Below are 11959 nucleotides of genomic sequence, written 5' to 3'. Positions count from 1 at the left end.
GGTGGTTTGGTTCACATTTTGAGATTTATGTAAAATTATTATTTATTTTCAAACTATTTGTTGAAAGTTAGCGTGACATTTGCGTATATGAGAAAGGCTGCGAGATTTGCATATAAGAGAAGGAGCAGAAGTCTGGAAAAGAGCTACAAGTAGCAGTCTCGTGTTTCCTGTAGCTGTCAAGGTATTTGTAGTTATGTTTGTAATATTTTATAAATGTATTTGTTATGGTGTTTTAATTACTTCATATTTTAATTTAGAGTGGACAACGAAGAATTAATCTGTTAAAGACCTCCGAAGTGGCAGGCGGTCACGAGGTAACTTTTGTTAAAGTATGTGTCACCTGACTGTCTGTAAATGTATCTATTTCTAAAGCTTTGTCTTTATTTCTGTAGTTTTCACGGCGTTTATGGCGTATATTAAAGAGCCCGTTTGAAGGAAGCCGTGCCAGTGTTGTCACTTTGGAGTTACAACACTCTTAAAGATCCAATGTTAACCATCATGTATATATTGCATACAGCATTTAGTTTTGAGTGTCTTCAACAGTCTACTTATGGTAAAGTAGGGCCCCTAACATATTCTACCTAGGTTCCTACAGATGTTCAGGTTCAGCCTTGTGTGTCAGTATCTTTCATGCCAGTTTCACTTGGTCCAGTTAATCCGCTGTTTCCCGACAGTTACTTCTTCAGCTCGCCATGTGCAGCTAGCTCAGTTTTTTTCTTTAATAAACTCAAATCATCACCAATATGGGGCTCCCATTGCCTTGTATAGACTTGCGTAAAGTAAAGTTTGTCATGTTAAACATAACAGTTTAGACATAAAGTTGTTGAGAAGGCTAAGGAAACAAAATGACTAAGCTTCTAACTTAATTGAAAACTGATTATCCCAGAAAGTGATGCTGATTAGTTTTGTAAAACTTTGTAAATATTGCCCAAGTAGCCTTATATAAATATAACATAAGGCTCAATGCATACAATTGAGATTGAAAGACATCTTAAATTAACTTACTGTTATTTTAATAAGTAGACATACAAAATAATCATAAAAGATCCAGCTGGTGCTTAGACAAAGAAGACAAAACTGTTTTTTTCCCAACACCAATTCGAAAGTTTATTGATTTATTTCAACAGTGAATTTATATTGCTTTCAAATCTTTTTTTTTTTTTTATATTGCTTTCAAATCTAATATGTGTAACACAGTTAAAAAATGATGGTGGTGTGTCATGGTATGTATAACATCAAGTGGTAGCTCTAAATTTTTAAACAAGCAGTCATACAAATATCTTATCTTCTAAAAAATAAAGCTGTTAAAAAAAAAGTCAGAATAAAATGTTACAAAGCAATTTAGCTCATTAGCAAAGATCTGAACAAATGTAAATCCACCACCCATAACAACATATAATGATTCAAGCTGGGCACAATATGAATGGAAAATGACTACATAAAGTGAAAAGAAAACTTTTGCTCAAATGCTAAATGTTATGCTAGGAACAATGGTTTTATATTGTGGGCCTTGCTATTTTTAGCACTAAAAAAATCACTTTAGAAGACCAGTCACAAAACCCTCATCTAGATGAAATTATTATTTTTTTTATATTGCTTTCAAATCTAATATGTGTAACACAGTTAAAAAATGATGGTGGTGTGTCATGGTATGTATAACATCAAGTGGTAGCTCTAAAATTTTAAACAAGCAGTCATACAAATATCTTATCTGCTAAAAAATAAAGCTGTTAAAAAAAAGTCAGAATAAAATGTTACAAAGCAATTTAGCTCATTAGCAAAGCTCTGAACAAATGTAAATCCACCACCCGTAACAACATATAATGATTAAAGCTGGACACAATATGAATGGAAAATGACTACATAAATTGAAAAGAAAAACACTTTTTTGTTTAAATGATAAATGTTATGCTGGGAACAATGGTTTTATATTGTGTGCCTTGATATTTTTAGCACTTAAAAAAAAAATCACTTTAATCACTTTAGAAGACCAGTCACAAAACCCTCATCTAGATGAAATGCACAACCCCAATAATGAAACCCTACAAAATAGTAAATAAATCCCAGCATTTTCCACATAGAAAACTGTTATAAAATCATTCAACAGCTGTGTAAGAAAAAAATGCAACCGACACCGAACTAAGTAAAATAAGTTGAAACCTTCAGACAGACATGTTTGTCATTCTCACGCCCATTGATCACAGAAGTTCTGCAATTTATAATTTGCTATGTGCTTTTTTTTTTTTTGTTTGTTTGGTCTTCAGTGTTTAAACTTTGCAATAGTTGTGTAAGGAAAATAAAACATATTGAATAATGTTTACACTGTTACAAACTAAAAAGCACATGCCATGAGATCACAAAGTAAGACCTCAGTTTTCTCCAGATGTTCTAAATTTACCATATTTTGATTTTTCTGACTTGGTAACCCCAGAATGAATTTTAACTGATGATCCATGCAGACACATTAATCTTTATGATATTAATAAAGGTCTGCAAGAGTTTCGTTTTTGCCCACAATAAAGGATTACTAAAATTGGAAACATATATTTCCTCCTTAGTAATTATTTTAATTGATATCTGAATTTGGTAAAAAAAAAAAAAAAAAAAACATCATAGAAAAGGAGGTTTTAGCATCTGATTTTCAAATGGCCACACTGTTTTCCACCTTTTCTGGATCCAGGTAGGTGTATGGTATGGGCAGTTTCTTGTTTCTGTCCTTGATGTCCTCACTCAGCTTTGTCAGGTCTTCTTGGAACTTCTCTATCAGCTTAAGGGGTTCTTTCTCAGTGAAATGTTCTTCTGGGTATTTGCCAAAACAGAGCTGATGAAATCAAACAAATTTAATAAGTAATAAGACAATCCAAAGTGCTGTATTCAAAATGCTGCTCTCACATATATCTTGACAAAATCAGTGTATTTTACACAAAATAATATAATATGATTTAGAATGTTTGTTGAGGTTTTCCCACTTACAAAGTCACTGTACTTCCGAGTCAGCAAAAGCAACGTGTCCATGGTTTTTCGTGTTGTGACTTTGTCTGGTAGTGCGGCCATTATCGTGTCCTCAGTTACGTTCCCCTTTTTGGTCGGTGGGGGACATCGCATGGTGCTTGGCAGGTTCGGCATCCAGCCACCGAAGTCAAACTGGAGTGAACAAAAAAACTCATTGTAGCGTTTTAAGAGATAGTACAAAGAATGAATCAAAAAGTTAGATGTTCTGATTTGGATTCAGAAAAATATTTTGTTCTGCATTATGGGATCATGCAATACCAGCCTATTAGTAAATCTTTGTTTTATCAAACTATTTGACCAATTTATGTGCCATAGTTAAGCACAATCAAATAAACCATAATGAGAAATAAATACACAACACTGACTTGTAATCACTAAACACCCTATTGATTTACTGGCTTGGCAAACTAAAATCACAAAAAAAAGGAACACTTGAAACAGTCTGTCAGTATCCTTTGAGTACAGTTTTACAGAGTGATTAAAGTGTGACTGTGTGTGCGTGTGTACGTGTGTGTACATATATATCCATCCATCCATTTTCTAACACGCCTATCTATTGTGGGGTCGCGAGGGGTGCTGGTCAGGGCCGGATTATCCATAAGGGCCAGTGGGCCAGTGCCCGGGGGGGGGGGGGGGGGGGGGGGGGGGGGGGCACCACATGACACATGCTTTAAAAATATATTTTTCATAAATTGTTATATTATATTATTTACTTGAAATTGTAGAAAGACCATGAATTATTCGTTTTGTGAACACTGATGTCACAATAATAAATGATAAATAAATCAAGATTTTTTTTTATTTTAACATTTTAAAATGAGATATTTGAATATTGCTCACTGCTCATATGCCTACATGTAGTTGTGCAAGTTAGTAAATAGTAAATTACAGAAATCCCCTTGATGATGTCTGAAGTTTTTGACCGGAGGACAGCACGGGTAAGGGGGGGGGGGGGGCTTTGCGGCACCACATTGTCTTAATACGGGCCTGGTGTTGGTACCTATCTCCAGCTGTCAATGCGAGAGGCGGGGCAATTTAAATTTAATTGTATATATATATATATATATATATATATATATATATATATATATATATATATATATATATATAAAATGGTTGAATAAAAATGGTTGAATATATTATGTATGTAAAGGACAAAACCTCACCTGTCCAGAGTTCACAGCAGAATGCTGGACCGAGCCAGTGAAGATCACCATGGTGACGAACTTGACCAGCTCAGACACAGTGTTGAATCTCTGTGGGATTCCTGATAATTAAAAAGAAAATGATTCAGAAACGAATAATATTTGCTAAAATATAAAATATTGTTTGTTTTCTCTATATATTGCTCATGTAAAAAGTTTTCATACATTCAGGGTTGTCAATATTATCATCATTCAGTTTGGGCCTTAAAAAATATTTGAACCATTTTTATCCAAAGTGGTGTAAACTTGAACACATTTTTATTAACCTCCTTTAACAACACATTTTTTGTTGCCAGCAATAAGTCTCTGGTTGCATTCTAGCTTTACCTTACAGCCTTTTTACTTTACAGTTTTCCTTGCAAAATTGAAAGAGCATATTTAAATTGTTATGTGTAATGCCTGCTTACTTTATCTATTCAAACAGAGCTTTGTTGTAAGTTTAGGTGAGATAATTGTTTCCAGATGTCTACCTGACCCAAACTGTTACTGAAAAGAAAAATTCACAGAAAGGAGCCCCTAATCTAAAACCAGGACTTTAATGCACAACAGCACTTTTCACTTACCCCCATGCACAACTCAAAGGCCTTCAGGAGCAATGTTTTATAGTCAGACAATACAAATACTGAGCTATCTGGTCACAATGACACAAAGTGTTTGGAAGAGTCAAGCCACCTTGATAGAATATATTTAAAAATGTTACGACTAGGCTTATATTGTGTATGGTATGGGCCCATTTTGCAGGTTGTGAGGCTAATGTGATAAAATTATTGAAGGCAAAATTTAAACTGAAGAACAGTACGGAGGGGCCAGAGGGTAACAAGATTAACCCAGGGAAGAGATGAAGTAATGGTTTATCTCTATGAAGGAGGTGTGAAACCTGCCATGTAGGTTCCATTCCTCATTACCCTGGGAACCAATCAACCATTTTCACGTAGGGCTGGATAATATGGCCAAAACTTTTATGTATTTCTTGATTTTGATCGGTGCGATATAATTACGATGTCGATATAAACAAAATCAAAGCCTCAGACAGAATACAAAGAATGGCACAACAGATGACTGAACAAACTTATTACAATGATTTTTGCCCTGTTTATAAAACTCCTCCAATATTAAATTTTAGAAATATTTGCTTTAAAGAATTAAACCCATAAAACTTCATAAATCCCAGAACTTCAGTGAATGACAAATGATGCTATCACAGACTGTAATGAATATTTAAATATCAGAAATGTCATATCACTGTTATCAAATAAAGTTCTATCACAATATATATTGATATTGAATTGTCGTCCACTCCTACTTCCACAGCATTCCACCTGACATCTCTGTGTTCAATCATTGTAATGTTGTCATATGTTATTTGTTGTATAAAACATGCATGTATGTATAAAACAGGGGCTTTCTTTTGAAGTCCATTTCTGCAACTGAACCATTACTATTGTTCAGATCAGTGAATACACAGTTTTTTAACCTAATTTGGTGATTCTGGCGTGATCCTGAGACAAATGCACTTTTACTGTATCATAATAATCCGAAGCGATCTGGGGTAGTTTTTTTCTTCCTTTCTGGTCGATGTGATCAGATATTAGATTTTTAGCCATATAATCCAGAAATAGATATTTTGTGAAAGTGTTTTTGATCCAAAAGTCCAGTGTAGAGTCATCTTTTGTCTTTCTTGAACTTACTGCGTTCTGGTTGAGTTCTTTAAGAAAGACGGTAAGCATAGAACTTACCACCCTTTAACATCATCTGTATGTAGAGTAAAACTAAATATAAAGAACAAGTCAAAGTGTGTATCTTAATAAAAAGAAAAATAGCAAATTAATTATGACCAAGTGAAAACCCTGTAAAGTAAAATGCTGACTTGGTACCAGAAATGCATATCTGCCCTACCACAGACCTCTCTTTCTTAGAGGGAAAAAGCCAACAGGCTATATTACGCCTTGATTAAATCTATCAATTAGAACTGATTTTTCTGAGTAAGATTTTAAAAGATGACTGGATCCTTCAGTTCATGCTCCTCCAAATCTGTTCATTGCTTTGCCACTGCATGTGAGGCCTGCACCTTTACTTGTTAAATTTAAATCAAAGTCAAACACTAACTTTAACTCTCTGCTCTTCAACCTGAAAAGAGATGTTTAGTGTGAGTAAATGTCAAAGTCTTGATCTCAACTGGTTTGATTGTTTTGTATTTTGATTAAAAATCAGAAAAATCAACCTGACTACATTCACTATCATTTCTGCAAAGAAGAGACATGACACAGGACCCCAAAAATGATCCTCTTACCTTTTTATATTCTCTTTCAAGTAGAACCTTGGTTTAACAAGATGAAACCCTACCTGAGCTTTGTTGTTGAAGGAAGCCATTTGCATAAATCTCCCTTATCCACTTCTGCAGTTCAGTATCGTTTTTAACCTCTTGGTCGTCCTTGTAGTAGAGGTTCAGGATTCCTTCAACATAGCTTTTGTAGATGGAAGATAGCATTATTTGACATAGATTCATGTTACATTACAGACTTAACCCATGGCTAAATTAAAAAATTAGGAAACCCTATGTTTTCACAGTAATGTGAAATTAAGTCAATACACATGAACATAAAACAGAAAAAAGACCTTGTAAATGTTTTGTAAAACGTCAGATAAAGATTATTTAATACCTTATAATCATGTATGGTCCTTATTTTGCATTGTAAATAATTTTGTGATTTTATCAATCTTTGCATTCAATATTCAGCTCGTATCCTATTAGTTTTGAGATTCCCAGTGCCTGGTCTGTATTTTAAGTAGTCCCATGTATCTAGTTTCTGATTTGAGTTGTAGTTTGGAATGTTAAAAAAAATCCCTTTTATAGTCCCACAGAGGAGAAGTTTTTTTTTTCATTTAACCTATCCCCATAGGGAGCGGTGTGCTGCCAACATTGGGTGGTGCACAGGGAGTAATCTGTCTTGATCTGGGACTCAGAGTGACTGACTGAGTTCTGAAGAGATGTTAGAGCTCAGTAGATGGCTGTGACAAACATCTCTTCTGAGTTATTTAGCAAAAGAGAATGACGCTAGTTATTAGGTGAAATAATGTTTCACATTTTTATCCCACAATACATATTTAGTTCAAGATCTTTTGTCAAATGACTCAAATTTTGGGCGTTTACCTGTTGTTAAATATATTTCTTTTCAAAGGATAAATTAAAGCAATGATCAGAAAACAATGAAACCATCTCTTAGTTCAGAACTAAATATTTAAACAGGTATCTTGATGTTTCTACATGACAAACAGCTAATTCTTAGAGCTAGAAAAGAAATAATTACCCAAATGTTTTTGCTTTTAGTTTTTTATTCTAAACAATTTTAAGTAATTCCAAATAGTTTTTTGTAGTTGTTGAATGACAAAACATCTTTCAGACCTATAATTATCCAAAATTAAAAAGATAATTCCTGAGAGGGGAAAATCAGTTGTACCTCTGTAAAATGTCCCACAGTCTGCATCCATCATCTCTGTAGTAAAAGTTTGGAATGTTCTCCATCCCACGCTCTTTAATGTCATCATGTATACAGAGGGATTTGTATGTCAGTGATGACAGGGATCTCCTCAGGATTTGGAGCATACCATTTTCACCTGAAGCTGAAATCTATTGAAAAGTCAATTCAAAATTACAATGATTATTTTTTTTAAATAGCATAAATGTTGTTTCTGACCAAACAATGTTTTCTAACCTGTGGGAAGACACCGTCCGTTGATATTAGTTTATTTCGAGCCAAGACGTTAATATGCAGAGTGTAGCGAGTGTGGGGTATAAGAAGCTGAGGAATGAGACAATTCTTTTAGAAATATACATGACTGAATCAACAATTCTTTTGTTTCATTTGAATTTTTGCTTTGAGTTTTTTTATTGTGCTAAATATACATAGCTGCTAATTTAGGAAAGCTATGCATGCAGTTAAAAATTTAGAATAAATATTATAAATTATCTGCTAATGTAACAAAAGACTAAACTTTATGGCTGTCCAGCTTCAGTTACCTTGTACAGAGGATGCACCATCGGCAAGTTGCGCAGCAGGGACACTGCGAAGACCTCAGCCAGCAGGTGAGTGCGCAGCAGATGAAAGTTGAGCTGATGCAAATGAAATTCTGCACTTCTCACAAAGATTTTTGCGAGTAACCAGTCATCGCCATCATTAGGGAGGAAGATCGGGTTGTCTGCTGCTGGCGTCTGCTTCAGCTATGAAAGAATCGAGTGTGGGTGCAAATTCCTGCATTTTCTAGTAATTCATCAGTGATGATTTGAATAAAAAAAAAAAAGATTTTTAAAAAAAGAGTTTTAAAACATAATTTCATGTTTGCCCTTTTCTTAAATATTTTTTTCCATTGGGCTGTTTTGGTTTGTGGTTTGAATACTGAAATTTATTTAATTTAGCTGATCAGAATAAAGGTTTGCATCTCAAAAAGAGGTTTTAACTTGCATTGAGTGTTGCTCTCCTTCAGTCCAGTTTGGTGCTGGTCTTCCTGTCAAACTCAGCTATCGACTAAGGATAAAAGAATGCCGCAATACTTTTTTCAGGGCTTTAAGATAAATAATCTACTGATGTTATGTAACTTTTGGCATTTCTAGCAATTTCTCTGGACATAGCAAAGGCTGATCTTCAGATAAAAAAGCTGAGACATCCATTTCTGGGAATATTTGCAACTCTTAAATGTTTTCCATGGGTGATTCACCTTTCTCGGCCCTTTAAGTCTATTTATTATAGTTAAAGTCATGGATGCTTTGATGGTTTTATACTGTACTTAACTTAATTACACAGATGAATTTATTATTAATCAGGAGTTTATTCAGTATTCTTCAATTATCTCTCTAACTTGCACATTACTTTTAGATAATTTTCAAGATAGATCTTACCTGAATAGCAATAGGCTTTAGCTCATCATCGGGTGTTTTAAGGAGCAGGACAAGTGGAGCCACCAGGTAATCCTTTTTGTCACCGATTTTTTTGGTTTCTATTGCATCCAAAAGGTTGTAGTCACACAGAAATATGTTGCCTTTCTGTTTAAATTTAGAGCAAAGTAACAAGTCTTTTGTCTCAGATACATGGGATTTAAACTTTGAATTTGCAAACCAAGTATATAAAGACAGGTACTTTAAAAAGACGTGGCATACATTGCCCCACTGATTCAAAGAAGCATTGAATCTGTTGATTTTTATGATAAAATAATCACCTTCATTTCCTGAGCCAAGCTGCCCTTCCAATCCTCGGAGAGTATTTCGTCACAGACAGGAAAGTTGTCAGGCAGCTTTTTGCAACATTGGATCAACATGGGATTGAGACCATTTAGAAACTGGTAGCCAAAAAAAGCATCCTGCTTCCATTTCTTTGTGACATGGTCTGTAAGAAAGGAAATTCCTGTGTGAAAAAACCCTGCTCTGCTACCATTGCAGTGTTTGATTTGATTTTGATTGTGTTATTTGACATAAAGGGAAAAAAAAAATCTGGCACCAGTTATTTCTGTTATTATATGTATACTATGCTGTAATCTAATACCTAGCATAACAGTACTTACCCAGGATTTCATGCTCTTCGTAGTTCATCAGTGTGCTGATCTCATCAAAATTAGTCCATGACTTAGTAAAATCAAACCAGCTCCTCACATATGACCAAATAATTCTATAAAATCATAAGAAATACTATTAACACGGGGGAATATGTGCAAGATGTTTAATATTTGTAAATAAACATATAGAACAAAAATATGTGATAAAACCTAACATTTATGGGGACTCACTTCTTTCCTGCAGTAATCCCCATCAATACTTTCTTCCCTGCGATGAACTGGGCATTCAAAGGCAAGTGAGATGTGTCTTTTGCCTCAATATGGAGAGGTAATCCCCTTTCAGAATTCATCCAGCTGTAAAAGAATGTTAAGCAGTATAGTAAAGAATTTGTACCTAATATTTTTTTGTTTATACATTATGGTAATTTTAACTTTGTTAAATATGTTTGATATATATTAAATATTAAATATATATTTATATATTAAACTGATACATAATTTTGTATCAGTTTAATAAATATAAATATGTGCATGTTAGTCGCCCCAAAGTGAAAGAGGTTTGTGTGCATGATTCTAATGTTGGTACCAACTGTGAGCGCTCACACATATTCTTGTTTTCGTTCATAACGTTCTTGCACCCGACTGTCCTTGCCGATTTGGCTGCTGTCCATCCCGACTGTCAAAGCTAAAGTAAATATATAAAGAATAACAATAAAGATAAAAGATGTATTTTTCACACATACGTCTTTACATTTTTAGGTGTTTGACTTCCCATGGTAACTTTCAACTAATTAACAATCAATTCAATCTATCAAACTTATAACAGGATTTCCTAATTGAAAATCAACATTTTGATTTATTCTGATGAAAGGCAACATTGGAAGATCTGAATACGAATCATGATGATCGATGCCGTTATATTTTTGGTATCCTAATGGCATATTTAAATTATACCTTTTTCAGGATGCATATGTTTAAATTTTTTGTATATTTTCACATATCCCCACATGATCAAATTTATTAGTAAAATGTCAAAATTAATCTAAATATGTAAATAATGTGTTGGTAAAGACCAGTAATGTCTCAACTCATCAAGTACCAGGACTATAAACTTTTTGTGATGATGATTTACTACAACAAGTAGTTTTTCACATCAGCCACAAAAATGTTAATATTTATTACTTTTGTAGTATTTTTTATAGGTGCCATGACATCATTGTATAAACCATTTCAGGTAGTTGATATCCCCACATATGTAACTTCTCCAAATTATTGTTTATTACTGACTTTGTTCTTACCACATGGACAGAGATTAATTCTTTAGTAGTTTTACTAATTTTATGTAATAATGTATAAACCTTACAGTATAATCACCGGACATATCTGGTTTATGTATAGCATGAGATGTCAGATGAGCAAACTTGCACAAACCTCGACCCTCTCTGAAGACATGTGTCTTTTTGTCATCAATCCAGGTGTACACGGGGAAGGTGTAGATTTCTCCATCGGGAGCTTTGACCTCTATTTTTGTTGGCAGCCAGCTGTCTTCAATCAAAGAATGCTCCTTCTGAATCTTGATTAGCAACAGTTTTCCAATAGATTCATCACAGGTTATGTCAAATGTTGACCCCTAAGACAATGACAATTATAAAGATGATAAAGAAGACATAAACACACCATTTACAAATAATTTTAACATGGAGATGCAAGTTATAGTAAAAAAGGTATACTATAGCTGGGATGTAAGTTCTTTTGCTCTCTCCATTTTCTCCCTTCAATGTGATGTAAACATTATTCCAAGTGGAGGACTCAAATTGGTCGGATTGGTACACAGTTACACCATAGGTCACCATTTTCACTCTTGACAGTGAATTACTTCTGATGGCAGAATGAAAAGTCATTAATACCTTTCAGACAATAGATGAGCCTGCATATCAAAACCATTCAGTTACACTATCATGATACCCAAAAGAAGGACTTTACATAGGAGCTGTATTACTTTTTGTTTATTTTAGCAAATTTTTTGATTCCTGTCATACAGCCCCTGAAATTATGTTAAAAGAGCATGTATCTTACCTCTGCAAATGAGTCCAGGAGGTTCTTCTGAAGATCTGAAGAGCCAGTGCATCTATGCAGACAAACCTCCGCATTCTCCTTATATACCCTCATGGTTAAAAATGTTTCCGGTCATGGGACAA

At 34.1% G+C, this 11959-nt stretch overlaps 1 protein-coding gene across 1 annotated transcript; it reads right to left on the bottom strand.

Annotated features, from left to right (window-relative positions):
* Positions 1-2568: 2568 nt before the first annotated feature.
* LOC118563157 (polyunsaturated fatty acid lipoxygenase ALOX15B-like) lies at positions 2569-11286 on the bottom strand. Its single transcript, XM_036137038.1, has 13 exons — positions 11193-11286; positions 10365-10446; positions 9993-10115; positions 9771-9874; positions 9429-9595; positions 9112-9255; positions 8236-8436; positions 7931-8017; positions 7676-7845; positions 6561-6682; positions 4179-4279; positions 2974-3144; positions 2569-2821 (listed from the first exon to the last, which is right to left on the bottom strand). The coding sequence occupies exons 2-13, from the start codon at positions 10430-10432 to the stop codon at positions 2642-2644; spliced, it is 1638 nt and encodes a 545-aa protein (XP_035992931.1). The 5' UTR covers positions 10433-10446; positions 11193-11286; the 3' UTR covers positions 2569-2641.
* Between the last annotated feature and the right edge of the window lie 673 nt (positions 11287-11959).

The sequence above is a fragment of the Fundulus heteroclitus genome, chromosome 5 (genome assembly GCF_011125445.2).
Source record: "Fundulus heteroclitus isolate FHET01 chromosome 5, MU-UCD_Fhet_4.1, whole genome shotgun sequence".
Lineage (NCBI taxonomy): Eukaryota > Metazoa > Chordata > Actinopteri > Cyprinodontiformes > Fundulidae > Fundulus > Fundulus heteroclitus.
Note: the sequence above shows the minus strand (reverse complement) of the source record. Positions and strands in the feature narration are given on the sequence as shown.

Bases quoted from the DNA above. Each gene is read 5' to 3' on its own strand.
- LOC118563157 (XM_036137038.1), bottom strand. From the start codon at position 10,432: ATGGACAGCAGCCAAATCGGCAAGGACAGTCGGGTGCAAGAACGTTAT. The intron at 9,596-9,770 runs GTAAGTACTGTT...CCTTTCTTACAG, and splicing joins CGAAGAGCATGAAATCCTGG to ACCATGTCACAAAGAAATGG. The intron at 2,822-2,973 runs GTAAGTGGGAAA...TGATTTCATCAG, and splicing joins CTCGGAAGTACAGTGACTTT to CTCTGTTTTGGCAAATACCC.